The 16553-nt window shown below is 43.5% G+C and overlaps 1 protein-coding gene across 4 annotated transcripts in view; it reads left to right on the forward strand.

The window, feature by feature from the left end:
• LOC115095285 (anillin-like) overlaps positions 1-16553 on the forward strand; it is a 173973-nt gene that overhangs the window by 150309 nt on the left and 7111 nt on the right. For all 4 annotated transcript variants that reach the window (XM_029608758.1, XM_029608760.1, XM_029608757.1 and 1 more), the window contains exons 22-23: positions 2351-2437; positions 3665-3772. In XM_029608758.1, the coding sequence (XP_029464618.1) occupies positions 2351-2437; positions 3665-3772 (195 nt within the window). The remainder of the gene's footprint in view (positions 1-2350; positions 2438-3664; positions 3773-16553) is intronic.

Consider the following 16553-nt stretch of genomic DNA (forward strand, 5'->3'; position numbering starts at 1 on the left):
CGGACCAGTATGCTTTAGAATTTTTTTGCCGCATCATGGAAGCTTTCATGGTGTCACATTGCAGTGTCCAAGACCAGCAAGTGGCGATTCAGGACATGTTGCCTTCAGTTGCTAGCATGATAGTACCAGTGGTGGCCAGGGAGCGTGGTCGCAGGAGGTATTCAATTTACTGTGAGGTGCCAAAAAGCCTTTCATCCCTATCTACAAAAAGTGAAATGTGATTGCAATTTCCCTATTTTTCTATATGGAAAGATTGCGGATGGTGATAGCAGCAGTTCATCATGTGGAGGTTTTCAGGCCTCTCTGGACTTGATGGAAGTCTATCTGCACATACCCATTTGGGAAGAACATTAGTTTCTTCATGTTATGGTTCTGGGTAACTTTTCTAGTTTCGGGCCCTCCTGTTCGTTTTGATGACTGCACCTCACACTTTACAAAGGTGATGGTGGCAGCATTTCTCTGCAGGGTGGGGATGCTAGTTCTCCTGTGGGGTTCTTTTTGTTTGTTGGCTCAGTTTTTTCTCTACCCTCCCGCGGTGCAATGGTGTGCAGGTCGACTGGCTCCCAGGAGGCTAATTCACTGCAGTCTGTGTGCAGCATGTATCTTTGGGTGAGAGAGGCCCTCTGATCTCTTGCCCACGAAACTAAGGAGAGCCAGTGCTAGTGCAGCAGTCCCGATTTCAGCTCAGACGCTTCAGGCGGTGTTCAGCCTCATGTTCCCTTAGCTGTGGTGTGTATGCTACAGTATCTGTCTGATCCTGGTGGATTTTAAATGGAGAACTTAAGATTCCCAGATGTGAAACAATGGCCTTTCACAGATAGTGTAACCTGCATGGCTGAGTTCTATGCGATATTACTTTCTTGTGAAACATCTAGCATGCAACTGCAGCAACTACAAATTTATGCCTTCTGTAATGTTATCTTCTACTAGATTTGCTGATAACTTTTCCATTGTGTCTGCCTTTTTTCATTGTTTAATAATTGAATTATGGCCATACAACTTTGCCCTCTTCTGTGTAGATTATTTTATAGCTACTAATATTTTCATTTCTTCAAAAGCCCACCATAGTTATCAAAACAGTTTGGGACTCAGTTACCTCAGCTTCCATAGGAGTTGGTGATGTAGTGTGGTCAATAAAAGTAGTCTGGACACCAAATCTCTCAATTTTTGTAATTTTTTTCTTGATGACTTAAATGATTGTGGCGCCTTTTTTTTTTTTTTATAAGCTGAACGTAGTGCATGCGTGCAGAAAGGGTTCTCTTGTACTCTCACTGACTGAGGGCTTAAGGGGATGTGTCCTCAGTATTTCTATGGCCAGGAGCATCTCTAGTGGCAGCTGCCTGCTTGCTGTCCTGCTGTCCCCAGGATCAAATGTCCTCTTCAACATGCACATGACCCCAGTTGGCCCCAAAAGACAAACCCAAATATCCTGGGCTGTAGTGCACAGTTTATGGCCTGATTAACAGGGCCAGCCCTTGTGGGGGTGGGGTCCTCTTTTCTTGACTTATAGCTCATCCAGGTCTCAAGTCATACCCCAGGCACATACAATTTGTTGCCGGGTTTGTAGCTCTGACTGCCACTATTGCTGTTTTGGAGACTAATCCTGTTTTATTAATGTGGAATGGAGTTAAACTAGATAAAGCTAAATATAGTATGTGGCATTTAGTAATGTCCTTGTTTCCTTTACCACCTCATACAAAATGTCAGGACTGCAGAAACCCTCTGTTGCAAAGAGTACATTTTTGTTTGAGCTATGCCTCTTACCATTTTGCTGTCCAGTAGGTGATGGCATGAGCATTTGACTCCCTGTAGATGGTGCTCCCAACCTAATTGTGTAGAAGGGCAGATGCTTAAGCCTGGAATTGGGTTCAGGTATTCTGCTTGGTTACACCCATTGCTAAGCATTGGCCTGTAGATCTGCAGGTTTAAACTTCATAAGTCTCCAACCCCAACCTCCTGTATGACGGGCATAACTTCGCCTCCTAGGAGCATGTAAAAATGTACCCATGGCAGAGATTCTTCTCAAACTTGGTTGTCCTTTGGCTGCCTACTCCTTGTGAATTGGTGATCATTATTTTATGATTATTTACCTGGCCACTGAATTTCTACTATACTTGCCTACAACTTCAGATGAATGAATCCAGAAAGTCATCCCTGTATTCCATGTAGACGTATCTGCTACGCTTTCCATAGTACAGAGCAAAACATTTAATACTTTGTGTATCCACTCTAGCAGGTAATCTCCAGTAACTATACTTGCTTCCTTGCATGGCAAGGCCACACTAGACTGCCTTTTCTCACACTGCTGGCTTCTGACTAATTCCAAGCTTTATCACCCTTCTCCCCACAGGTCCCTTTTCTCTCACCACTAGAGGGGAATATCTATCTGAAGCTGCAGTGCTGCGGTCACTCTAAGGTGGAACACAGAGGATTCCTTGTGAGTATCCAGCTCGCAAACTGCACGGCCTTTGCTTTCTCCTCCTCCCCAAGATTCTCCCCAACGCTGCCCTTGCTAAGAGAAGGGGCAGTACCCACATCTGTTGAGCAGTGAGCCCAGGCCGCCTTCATTGCTGATGTCATCTTTGCCATTTGGACATAACAATCGGGCTTTCTACTGCTAGATTAGAGCTATCCTCATTTGCGGGCCGATACAGTAGAGTGCGCTCCGATGGAGCGCACTGTTAACCCTCGATTGGACGTGCGTTTTCGACACGCTAGCGTTACCCCTTATTCAGTAAGGGGTCGAAAACGCGCGTCCAACCCCCCCCCCCCCCCCCCCCGAACCTAATAGCACCTGCAACATGCAAATGCATGTTGATGGCCCTATTAGGTATTTCCGCGCGATTCAGAAAGGAAAATGTGCAGCCAAGCCGTACATTTTACTTTCAGAAATTAGCGCCTACCCAAAGGTAGTCGCTAATTTCTTCGGGCACTGGGAATATTAAGTCGGAGGTCCCGAAGACACCAAAAGTGTAAAAAAAAAAAAAAAAAAAAAAAAAAAATTTGAAAGTCGGCTCGCGGGTTGAAAACCGGACACTCAATTTTGCTGGCGTCCGCTTTCCGAGCCCTTGGCTGTCAGCGGGCTCGAAAACCGACGCCGCCAAAATTGAGCGTCGGCTGTCAAACCCACTGACAGCCGCCGCTCCGGTCCAAAAAGAGGCGCTAGGGACGCGCTAGTGTCCCTAGCGCCTCCTTTTACCTGTTTTTACCGCCGAGCCTAATTTGCATACTGAATCGCGTGCACAGGAGAGTGGCCTGTGCGTTTGCCCGCTCTCCCGTGGACTTTACTGTATCGGCCCATTGGTGATTTGAGCATAGCTGAGAACTGGGCGTGCTGGGTTCAAGTTCTGCCTTGGGTATAGATTCCTTGCAACTTTGAACAAGCCACTCTTAAACCCTATAAACTGCTGTAATCTCTCTCCCTTTAGGGGACTGTCAAGCAGTGCTAAAAGACATAGACTTCCAGACTGTCCAGCTCGGTGATGGCTGCTATTTGTTTCTGTATGTTGTAAAGTGCTTAAAGTTCCTGTTTGGGCATAGAAATATGGGCTAAGTTAATCTGACTATACCAGGGTCAGGATATTTTTCTCTCTTCTTGAAATAAAAGCAAAAAGTGTCCTTATAAGCTGCAAAGTTAAATCCAATGCCCTCCGTGTTTCTACAGACCATGTTTCAGGATGTCGGTGGCTTTGGGGACTGGCATCGGTACTGGTGTGTCTTGTCTAGTAACTGCATATCCTACTGGACTTATCCTGACCAGGAAAAAATTAAGGTAAGATGAGGGAAAACTGGCATGTTCTAATCTAGAGATCAGACCAGTTTAAAGCTGCTCTTAAAGCAAAGAGGTATTCTGTGAAGCAACAGCCAACCTTGAAGTAGTAGTACCTCCAAGAAATTTAAATCTGCATGAATTGTAATCTAAAATATTTATCTGATATTCTGTGTGATAGTCAAACTATGAAATCAAAACACAGACAAAATGTTACAGCTTTCTCATATAGGTAGATTCGGTAGACTAATAACGAAAGACATTCGTAATTAGCAGCTACTAATGTCATATAACTCTCACTATTGTAATTCTGTGAGAGTTATATGACAGATTAGTAGCTGCTAATTACGAATGTATGATAAGTATAAAACTTGAGTGCAGGTCTTTCGTTATTAGTCTACCGAATCTACCTATATGAGAGAGCTTACATAGGTGCTGAATGTCACCGGATGGCATAAATTAGCACCCCTTATCGATGCAGACTTTGGCACCCGACTGTACTTGGCTTTAATGGCTTGATGCTGCACATCAATGCTTCACTGATACACAAAAAACTGTATAAATATATGATGTATGTTCATGTGGTTGTCCGGCAAAAGCTGCATCCCGGTAGCAGAAGAGATTCATGGACAGACGGTGAAATCATCTGGCATCTCCCGGCCCCTGAGGAAGCTTAACAGAAACACGAGCCGTGTCGGGCCAGAGCCAGTTCGACATCTGAGCTGCTCCAATCCTGCTACATAAAACATAAATTGCACTGCCTGGATACCGTAAATATAATACAAAAATAACTACAAAAAATCCTTGCAGAGTAACCAATGATTATAACCATTCGGTGACTCATCTGTGACAGCACCAATATATGAATGGCAATTTGGGCTAATCAAGCAGAGCCCGCCAAAATTTTATGAGGTTAACTCTGCACGGTAAAACATAAGATTACATGGGAATAGCTATTGAATATTATTCTATAAATATGATGCTGTTTTGAATTTAGCACATCAATGCTTGGCATGGATGACGTTTTGCATTGTCAACGGCACAGATGTCATCGGTGCTTAGTGGCGCCATCAATAGGGCTGATGGCATCAACTGTCTTTATGGCACCCGCACTGGACAGGGCATGGTGCCAATGCCAGATGTCATAGCGCCACCAAGCTCCATGCCCAGTGTTGACCATTGATGCTCATTCATTTGAATGTGCATAGGCATCTGATGTCATGTCACCATTGACGCATCAACAGTGATTGCCCATGCTCAGGAACTCCTTCCATTCCTCTTTGGAGACTGCCCTGCCAGAACATGCTGGCAGGCAGGAGAGAAGGCTATCATCCAGGGACTCAGAGATGAAGATTAACTTGGGCATGTGAAGATTAGTATGGTTCCCAGGAGCCATGGGGAAAATAAGCCTCACCCCCACCCCTGGGAATGTTTCATCCAGTGCCTGCCACCAACCTAGGCAGGACAAGGAATTGATCCTGGAATCCTTCATTATCTGAGTCTTCATGGAGCTCATGCCTGGATGAGAACTCTGATGTCCCCAGGCTAGAGGCCTAGCCTGACCACACAGGGACCCAGCAGGCTGCAGGTCCCATAAGGCAGTGGTTCCCAACCCTGTCCCTGGGGGCCATTGCCATAAGGCAACAGACAAAAGCAAAATAAAATGCACAAAGGCTGAGGGGAAAAAAATAAAACTAAGCTGCAGAGCAGCATTATTAATGTAAAGCAAACCTCTGACCAAACTGCAATGGGCATTAGGCCAGTGCACCATGCAGCTGACAGAATTAACACATGAAAGGAAAAACTGAAACAAAAATGACCTAAAGATGCACGATTTATTTTATTTATTTATATTTATATTCCGCTTAGGGAGAAAACAAAACCTGCAGGGCCGGCAAGAAAAAAAAAATAGCTTCTGCAGCTCCAGAAACTCACTATAATAGCTGTGAGAGAGCAAAGAAGCATGACTTGCAGGCTTGGTGGAAAAATGAGACTGAAGGGCCCTGCCTGGGAGGCAGATACAGCTGCACATGTGCAGTAGAGAATGCGCAAAACTTCTAGAATCTTTGAAATCAAAGTTCCATGCTGGGCTCCCTCAGATGACATCACCATAGGAGGACTGCCAGCCTGCTTGTCCTTGGGAGAAACAAAAATCCCCAAAGATGACATTGTAATCACTAAATACTTAATGCATTTTTTTGTACCTTTTGTCTGATCTTTTTTTTTTTTTTTTTTCCTAATCTGCTTGGTCCTGGTCTCCTCCTTTTACCAGATTCCCTTTGGCAGCATTGCGTCTGCAAGACTGAAAGAAAAATGGTGTTGGCACTGCGTGGGACTAAAAAGAAGAAGCCTTTGAGCTTACTTCAGTGCCACGTGGGCTGTGGGGGCCTCAAGAAGAGGACTTTGTATCACTGGGCCTCGGGGGGGCCTGTGCCCCCCAGTGGGATCACTGTGGGGTGGCACCCCAGCAAGAGTACACAGGGTAGGAGTACCAGGAGCCTCTATTTCTGTACTTCCCTGCTTTTCCTTCTCTGGCATAGTGCCTGCACTGTAAACAGTGATTATAGCTTATGCTGGGATGTGGACGTTGGAGCATGGTGTGAGCATAGGCAGCATTGCCAACATGGAGCCAGCCATAGGTGCTCCCACTGTAACACTGGGAGCACCTATGGCAATGACAGCAAGGTCAAGCACTGCTGCATAGCAATACAGACACTGGGTTGATGAGTGCTGCTGTAACTCAGTCTGTCATATGTTGTGTGCTACTTAGTAACGAGGCATGAAGTGCTAGTGCACAGAAATGCCAGGGGTGGCCCGATAGGCCTTCAGTTTGAACCCCTTACATATGAGTTCTACTCACTTCTGGTTGCCCCCACCCTCCCCAACGGGGAGGGATAAGGCCTCCAGCTTATAACAGGAATTCCTCCTAAATGGGAAGCTTCCAGGGGTCTATACTGTGTTTTCTTGCAGGGGGGGGGGGGTATGTTAGATAATACAGCCTTGGGTCAACCATGGGCTTCTTACAGGTCCTCTACATGGAACCAGGGAATGAAAAAGGGTCTGCTGGACTGCTGTCAATGTTTTGTTCCTAATTCTGGTGAATGCCTTTGTCAGTGGGTGACAGTGCTAAGGTTGCCACCTGCTTGCTCTATTACCAGTAGAGCACTTTGGTGAAGGGGGGAGGCTCCCTTTCCATTTTTCCACCAGACAGCTGTTCACTCTAATACACATCACTGGATCAGAAATGTGCTTTGCTCAGATTATGCTGTCATTTTGGTGTTGCCTCCAAATATTTGGGGAGGATGAGTTTTAACTCCAACCAATGTATCCCATGTACTCGGGTTGTCAACAGCAGTGTATCCCTATCTGCTCTTCCCAATCACTCTCTAAGATGTGGTTTAGCTGCTTCTGTGTCACCTGCTATATCAAACAACTTACATCCTGAATTGGGGGAAGAGGTTCTGGTTGCATAATACTTCTGCCCTTATAGAAGTTGAGAATGTAAGTACATTATTCATGGACTATTAGGAGAGGAGGTTTGCCATGTGGGGTGAGTCACAGCTTAGATACATTCTCCTGTTCCACATTGAAGTTGCTGGATTACCTACTGCACCTCTTGCCTTGCTGTAAACCGTTGTGACGGTTATCTAACTTAACGACGGTATAGAAGAGCTTTTAAATAAATAAATAGTATCTGAGTAACGTCCTACATAAGTCTGTAAAGGCAATCTATTTCTCATCAAATACAAGAAATCCGTCTGGAGGGCTCTATAGCCCCAGATAGAGTACTTGGGCTTCTTCTTGACACCAAAAACCTGTAATGCCTGTGGCAAAAGCACTGTTCTTAGTAAATTGTGCCTTTCTCTTGTCCTGGGTTTGTTGGGGTATGTCAGAGCTCACTGCTGCAGCTCTGGCTGCAGCACAGTGAATGGAATTTTCACCACATTCACATTCTACCCCTGTTTTGGCAGGGGCTCCTGCTGCGAAATTTGGTTTTTAAAACAGTCTGTTCTGCGGAATCTCTTTGAGAAGTAAAAACCCAACTCCATTCCATCCTAGAGCCTATTATTGGTCAGACTGCCTCAAAAAAAAAAAAAAAAGGGGGGCAGGGAATTATATAAGGCTGGCCTGTCTCCACCCAAATCAGTAGTGCCTTGGGCACTTAGGTTTTTCCCCCTTTTTTTGGTCTGAGGCAGCCCCATAACTTGTGAATCCCCCATATGTGAGAACTGCCATCCTGCTTGGAGAAGGAAAAGTTACCTCTAACAGTGGTTCTCCGATGGACAGAAGGATGTCAGTCCTCAAGATTCCCTCCCACCTTTCCTTGGAGTTCATATTTCTGTACGTCTTTATCATTAGAGAACACTGTTACGGGTAAGGAACTTCTCCTTTTCACTTTCTTCAATATTCCATGCTAGTAATCTGTTTTCTTGAGCTTTCCATTTCAGTTTTGTCTACATGTTTTTGCTTCTAATTTGTAGACCCTTACTCTAAATTAGGTAAAAGTTGTGACTGAGGTGCAGTATTTCTGCTAGCATGTAATTTCTGTGTAAGGATTTGTAGCGGTCTGGCTTGTTCTATTTTCCCATTAGGTGTACCGGGTTCAAGGGTCTGGTGCAGGCCAGGATTTAGGGAATTGCCTAGAATGCAACGTTTTGAAGGCACCAAATACTCAGACCCAAAAGGAGCACAACTGGATGAAGAAGCCTGTTTCCACGGTCTACTTCAAAGGGCCACAGCTATGACACTCTCTAGGACTTTGAGACTCTGGAGATAGGAAAATGGAGAAAATCCCTTTTCTTCCAACATCCACCACCACCACCACTCTGCAGTCCTGCTTGTGGGTGCAAAATTCTTAAATCCAGCCTTGGTCTGGTGTAACATTTGCATTGCTGCCTTTTCATAGATAAGGTTGCTGCTGTTTGTATCCTGAAAGTTAGTGCTATTATGGTATGGTAAGGTTCTAGGTGACATTTTTTTTTTTGTTCACAAAATGTTTAGCTGTTATGGTGATACCAGAATTTTTATTTTTTTTTTAACTTTTGTAAAATTTTAGGAATACAAGCATAATACAATTACATATATAGTACATCATAACCACGCAAACATAGCTTGTTTAGCAAAACAAGACAAATATGTTGTGGTAGTGAAATACAAGTTCTAGTAAACAAGATAATGTGCCACTCAGAATGCCTCAGTCAGCTTAAAAGCATAAACTTGTTACTCTAGTCCACAAATTCTCCTGTAAAAGCCCCATATCTGGTCATTTGAACTTTCCCTTTTAACCATGAATCTTAACATTTCAATGTCTGCGATTTTTTTTTCCTTTCCTTGTGCGAGCTAGTAATCAGGCATGAATTAACTTCCAGAAAGTGGCAAATCATAAATCTAGCTGAAAAGAGGAGTTGGGCAACAGTAACTTATATTGAGGTACTCTGTGACTCATCCTATTTCGCCAACAAACCAAAAAGGGTCTCACTCAAACAATACCTGGACTTCCTTTCAAGATGGCTGCCTAGGAAGTGTAGCTCCTGGGGCCAGCACATTTCTTGTATTTTGTTATTCCTCTGACTCTCTTCCTTTTAATGTTTGATTTCTGCTACTTGAGTACTCTAGCAGTGGTGTGTTGACTTATGCTCTTCGCCCTACCTTTTCGCTGTGTATTATGTCCATGAAAACCTCCCGTAGATTCTGAAAGTCTAAGCTGGTGGAGTCTAAAATGGTGTTGGAGCAAAATCTCCCTCTATTAGTTTTCAAAGAGCTAATCCAGGATGTTACTAAGAATGTTTTGGTGATAGTGGATGATTGTTTAAATAAATTTCAAGCAGCACTTTAAGAGTGTGGAACGTCATACTGCTAAAATCTGAAACTGTGGATCATCGCTTAACTGAGCAAGAGATGTCCACGGAGGCCCTTACAACTCAAGTTACTGAGTTGTAATGGGAGAATGCACTACTGGAGGCTCTCATCGAAGACTCAGAACGAGTCTTGCTTACCGAGCAAGTTAAAGATGTAGATTTAATGGAAGTTATTCAGGTATGGTTACCTGAAATCCTGCATATGTCCCTCAAAACAAAAGTGGCAGTGGAGGAACAGGTGTATCATAGGCCTGATGGGAGAATCGAATGCCCTAGACTTGTAGTAGCAAGGATTTTAAATTTTTACTAAAGCCTCTATAATGTCAAATTACAAAAAAGGAGCTCTTGAATATAAAAGTACTAGAATCTTTCTTTTCCATGATTATTCAGCGAGGGTTTTGGCCAGCTGAAGGGCTCTTAATCCAGTCTGTAAAGAGCTGATAAAGAGATTAGATTTGCTTCCAGTGAAATAGAATATTTTTAGTATGGTTGGCCCTACTATGCTGACCACCAAAGATGACATGGATGGATATATGCAATCTCTGACTTTTTACTGGATTGTGTCTTGAGTAGAACTTGTAATCTTATTAGCAGGTCGTACCCTCCAAATATCAGAGATGAAAAGCATCAATCAGGTCAAGGAGCCCTGAATCAGGCCCAGGCCTGCCCTGAATTAAGGAAGTCCTATCCAAAAGTGAATCAGGGCAAACATTCCAATCCCACCAACACACATTGCACATCAAAAAAGCTAATTTATCAGTAAGAATCCTATAAAATGTTTTGATCAGCATTCGAGCCATATACACTGACTAATACAGTGAGCATTCCAGCATCACATAATCTGCCCTCTACATCAACTACAAAAGGAAATTTTTCGATTAAAATTCAAACCCCCTGTTTCTAGAATATGAGTAAAATTTGTCCAGCCTATCTAAATTTCATGCTCACCTTTTATAAGATTTGTTTCTTGAAGCATTGGGATTTGGACTTTATTTCTAAGGGCAAATTTCACAAGACATTTTCATTTAATTGAAGTAGAAATTCCTCTCACATCTAGAGATACATTTGACTCTTAGTCATGACAAGATCATTGTTATATAAAGCAATTGTGCCTAAAGTGTAACTAAGTTTAAAAAAGGTTTGGATAAGTTCCTAGAGGTTAAATCCATAAACTGCTTTAATGGTAATTAATAATAGTAGCTTGTGATCTATCTAATGTTTGGGTACTTGCTAGGTATTTGTGACTTCAATTGGCCACTGTTGGAAACAGGATACTGGACTTGATGGACCCTTGATCTGGCCCAGTATGGCATTTATGTTCTTATGGTAAAATCCAGTAAACAAGCAGAGCACATTGCTTATATTATGACTTACAGTATTGAAACTGTTCTAAGCTAGAAATCCATCTACCACAATACTGCCAGTAAAATCAAGCCATAGATACAAATTTATCAGGCCTTGATTCCAAATCTAGCCCATAAATTAAAAACACAAAACAAACCAACTCCACCCTGTCCCTTTATCAAACACCCTTCCTAAACCATCCACTCCTTATTACCTAATAAGATCCTATAACCCTCTGGGAAATGAATCACAACTGAGGGTAAGTCACCCACAAATTCTAACCCAGTAACTCCTCACCACCTACCCAACCCAAAAAAGTCAATGAAAATATAGTACAATGAAGCAGCACTAAAAAGAGAATGCAGAACAAAAATAAACTCTGTAGCAATAGGCAACTGGAGAGCTCGACTCGACACACCACACCACACAGCAGTAGCAATATATGTTCCAATGAAGAGGTACAATGTACCAGAAAAGTAAAAGGAACATAAACTGATTTTGAATAGCAAGTAATTATGGCTGAAATATAGATGCAAATCCATTTGAAAAAGTCATGGAAAGAAAAAAGCATTGCACAGGAGTAACAAGACACCCATCCAAATGGAGCAACTTTTTTGCTCTAAGAACACTAAGTCCACCCAAAGATCTTCCTCCTTTCGCTCCTGTTGGGTATCCAAGGCCCACTGTAGTATTAAAGCTAGGTAGGCACCTTCAAGGCCTCAACCACGTGGCTGGTCTGATTTAAGCAAGCATTTCCCCACAGCCTTAACATTTGTCCATGATAGATTTGACATTGACAAAAATTCTTAATTTTGCCGGATAGAATACAACATGATGAGAATTTAACTTCTATAAACTCGTTTCACGCACACAAAAGCCTGATTTTTCCCTTTGCATTTCAGCTGAGAAATCCTGTGATATCATAATTCAGCAAAAAAAGTTCCTTTGACTCCTTTGTAGCATTTAAAATCATGCTCCTACCATTGAAATTATAGAGCTTAATAGCCGTTGGGTTACCCTCCCATTGTAGGAACGAGTACTAATACACGATGAGCCCAGTTTATTTTAACCATACCTTTGTGGCATTCAATTGAGAACATCTGGCAGCAATTTTGAAAAATATTGTACAGTCATTGCCTTCCACTTTTCAAGCACCTCTAATGTTGCAACATGATCTATTCTCAAAGTTCTCTATCTTCCTGAGGACAATTCCATAATTGCTCTCAAAATTTTTGAGTTTGGCATGGTAGATGTTGACATTCAAGGTCTGAAAGTTTCATGTTGTGCTCCTTGAGTCACATGACGTTGTCCTGGACTGATTCATCCAATTTTGCGACCTCAACGAGAGCTCCTAATTGTCCTAATTTTTTTTTTTTTTTAGAAGTTTTTTTTTTCTGCAAATTTTTCCATTAGGTTTTAAATATAGACTTATCCTCAGACTCCTGCAGCTCAGCCCCAGCATCATTATTTGAGGCTGATTTGTGCACATGTGCCAGCTTAAATGTACAGGTTATCTTAGTTACTTTCTTGATTTTTACCTGCTTGAACTGCTCAAAGCTAAAGATATGGAATGGCATCTTTAGATTGATAAACAGCGGACACAAATTTAATATAGGATATGTTAACTAATTGGGCGACAGCTTCCCTGCTTAGAGCATAACTAGAAGTCATGATACCATATGCAAGGGGGGGTTTATTGAGTTACAATATGAACTGTCCAAGTTCTGCTCTGCACACATGATAAATCTTAAGTTCTTATGATCATTGCTATTCTATTATAGTTATAATTTTCCAAGTACAAGCTGGATAACATGGGTGATATGATCCAATGGAACCTGACTTGGAAAACTTGTCAGTTTCTAGAGTTTTGACTGTCCCTTATTGAGCATGCCCATGCATGCAGTTATGCCACACGTCTACCCAGGGGTCCCTTCAGTCTTGTTTTTTCTATGGCGCCCTTGAGTCTTTGTGCTTCACTGTCCTGTTTTTTGGGCCTTTTGGATTTCTTTTTTTCACTTACCAGGATTGTTGTGGGGTCCTGCAGTTTTGTCCCTTGTATCCTAGGTAAGGTTTTTTGGTCATTTTCTTAAGTTTGTTTGACTTCATACTCTTTCTGCAGCGGTGCACCATCAGTGCCCACCAGCCTTCGAGTCACCACTACCATTGAGTTTGTTGATTCCCTCTTATATAGGCTGATCATCTCTAGCAGATTCCTGTAATGCTTTGTGCACAAGAATTATTTTGGATCCATATGGTAGATGTATCCTGTGCCTGGGGGCATTACATGATGTCCAGGGGTGATGCAAATGTGTGCCCATGATCCAAAAAGGATTCTGGTCCTGCATGGAACAGATACAAAAGAATTGCGGGCACAGGAAAAGAGATTCATCAATAGTGATTGACATCAAAGGACCTCAGAGTTGCACCAGAGGAGGAAGAGTCATTGTCATGGGGGGGGGGGACATAATCCAATAGGAAAGCCGGAGACAGGGCTTTGACTCAGTTGAAGGCATTGGTTTCCACTTCTTTAACACTGGGATCGAGGGAAGCTGAAAAAGCATCTCTCCATTGGTGCCTGATGCTAGGAATGGAGCCAGTGCATGCCAAAACTCACCTAAGTGGTCCCATGGTGAGAGCAGTTCATCTTCTAAGCAGGCCAAGGACTCGCGACAGCTTCCATTGGTCCAGATGTCCACCACCGATCCACCTCTCAGTTCCGAGGAGGATGTAGTTACTCCTCCTGCCCCCCAGTCTATGTTGGCATTGGTGATTTTTGAGGAGGAGTTGAATAAAAATATCCAGCAGGCCTTGGTGCCAGAGCACCAAGACAGGCACTTTCTGTTCTTATGTCTCTGCTAGATTTCTTACAGGTGCTTGGTAGTGAGGCATTAGTGTTAGATCTGATGCCAGTACCCAGAGGGGGATAGGGTCAGTAACCACCACCTCACTTGGACAGCCACATGACTCGGGCAAGACGGTCAAGGAGTGTGGGGAAAGAAGTCCCACTTGTGGAGGCCTGTCTTGGGAGGAGGGTAGCTCTGGAGAGACCCCTTAAGTTGGGGGAAAAGGCTATGAAAGGCACCTCCACAGCAGTTTTGGATGGTCTGAGTTGGAAACAGCACAGGGCTGTGCTGCAGAGGTCAGAAAGACCTCTAGGGAGTTGACAGCATTCCCTGGTGGCACTGAGGTTCTCGAGGCTTGCTGGCAGTGAGGGAGGGAGAGAGAGGCTGTAGATGGAATGGAGCCCTTCTTCCCTGAATGTTTAATGCGTCAAGCTTATTTAAGTATGGAGCCTTGGGAAAGAAATTGGTACAGGAAGTTCTTCCTCTGCTTCTGATCTGTTGGTGCCTTCCCGGCCTAAGAGGGCAAGGAGATTGCTGGATCCGACTTGATGCTAGTTCCACGGGGTCAGCAGCGGTCTCTTTGAAGGGCCTCCTCCCCGAGGATGAGATAGAAAGTGATTTAGGGGGCCGCCACCTGAAGGAAAAAGGAGATCCTGGCAGCAGAGGGAGATGATCCCCCGAATTATTAGATTGAAAGAGCTCCGAGCTTTCATTACCCAGGCTGTGGTGGCATTAGGGATTAAGGGTCAGTGATCGGATAAGGATTCCATTTTAGAAGATTTCAGGGGCCTGGTGAGGACCTTTTCCCTTCCATAGGGTTCAGAAGGCTCTGACCTCTGGAATATTCCTCTCCTTAGAGGTGGGTCTCAGAGTAGGCAGGGTAAGCTATATATTCTGCCAGATGAGGCTTTGGAACTTTTGATGTTCCTAAAGTGGATGCGTTGGTTTCAGTGTTTACAAAAAAGATAACCATCCCTGTCAAAGGTTTTATGGCCCTAAAGGACTGTCAGGATAGGAAAACTGAGCTTTTCCTTAAAGCTTTGAGGTATACATTTTGGCTCTTAGGATGAGGGGTGTGGTAGTTATATGGTCAGGGCCTGCTTGCTGTGGGCACAGCAGATACAAGTTAGTGCCTCTGAGAAGAACGTCATGGAAAAGGAGGCAGAGAGCTTAGTCAGGTCTTACCTTTTTGGCTGATACCCTTTTATAATCTCATTCAGATGATAAATAATAAATAAATGATAAATAATAAATAAATAAATAGATGTTGGCCAAAGGCATGATTGCTTTAGTCTCTGACCACACATCTGACAACCAATCACGGAGCCAAAGCAGCTGCCTGATAGTCTGTTTGGGGGAGCTGCCGTTTAAGGGGAAGCTCCTGTTTGGAGATGATTTAGAGGAATTGCAGCAATACTATAGTGACTCTCAGTCTCTTAAACTTCCTGAAGATAAATCTAGACCTTCAGACAGGTTTCCTTAACAGGCCAAGGTTTAGTGACCTGCATTACTAATCATCCTGGGAGGTGTGGAGCTTCCTCTTTGTCATCTTTACAGAAGCAAGGGGAGAATAGGACTCTATCCTTTTGTGCGAGCCACAAGGGTGCTAAATCTGTGCTCTGTCTTGTAGTGCTATAGAAATGTTTAGTAATAGTAAATGTTCCCAATGAAGGTCAGAGTGTCCAATCTTTGCTCCAAAGGATAGGGAGGTGGCTGTCCCAATTTTACAAGGAGTAGACCCAAATCATATCAGATCAGTGAGTGCTATCAGTCATCAGAAACAGTTATACATTATATTTTGCTCTCCCAGCATTGGATGTTTTCATGATTTCACCCTGTCACTCCAATAGCAAGAGAGGAGCGATGCGAGAAACCCTGGATTGTTGTCTTCAGTTGGCAACAGTGATGCGAATCCTGAGGGAAGGATGAGGTTGGAGGTGGTATTTCATTTACTACTTGGTTCTGAAAAAAAAAGTACATTCTGACCTATTCTAGATCTGAACGTGGTCTTGAGGGTTCTCATTTCTGCATAGAAACTGTCCATTCTGTGATCATGACAGTTCACACATGGGAGTCTTGTCCTTAGCCCTGTCTGATGCATACCTGCACACGCCAATATAACGACACCAGTTTCCTCTGTTTTGTGATCCTCTGGCAACATTTTCTATTTCAAGTATTGACATTTGGGCTTGCGATGGGCCCCCAGAACCTTTTCCAAAGGTGGTGAATGGTAGTGGTGGTGTTTTGAAAGGGAGGGAGTGCTTGCTCATCTGTATCTTGACTGGCTGATTTGGGCGAAGTCTGAGCACAAAAGTTGTCAGGCCACCTCCATGGTTATTCAGCTCCTTCAGGATCTAGGGTGGGTGATTACATTTTACAAAAACCAAGCTTCAACCATCTCAAGTCCTGGAGTACCTAGGAGCCTGCTTAGATATTCTGAAGGGAAAAGTATACCGATGAAGGAGAGATGGGACAAGCTCAAGCTCAGGTGAGATGGTTTTGTTAATTGACAGTGCCCAGGACGTGGGATCATCTTCAGGTTCTTCGCTTTTTGGTGTTTACCTTGTATTTTGTCCCTTGGGCAGCAGCCACATCTGAGTTTTGCAGTGGGCTTTTCTTTCTCGCTAGTCTCCTCAATCGCAGGATTACGAGGTCTGATTTCCTCTTGTCAAAGGTCAGACAGTCTGGCTTGATGGCTTTCCACATAAAACTTGTCCAAGTGCATGCAACTGGAAGTTC

This window comes from Rhinatrema bivittatum, chromosome 7, assembly GCF_901001135.1.
Source record: "Rhinatrema bivittatum chromosome 7, aRhiBiv1.1, whole genome shotgun sequence".
NCBI lineage: Eukaryota > Metazoa > Chordata > Amphibia > Gymnophiona > Rhinatrematidae > Rhinatrema > Rhinatrema bivittatum.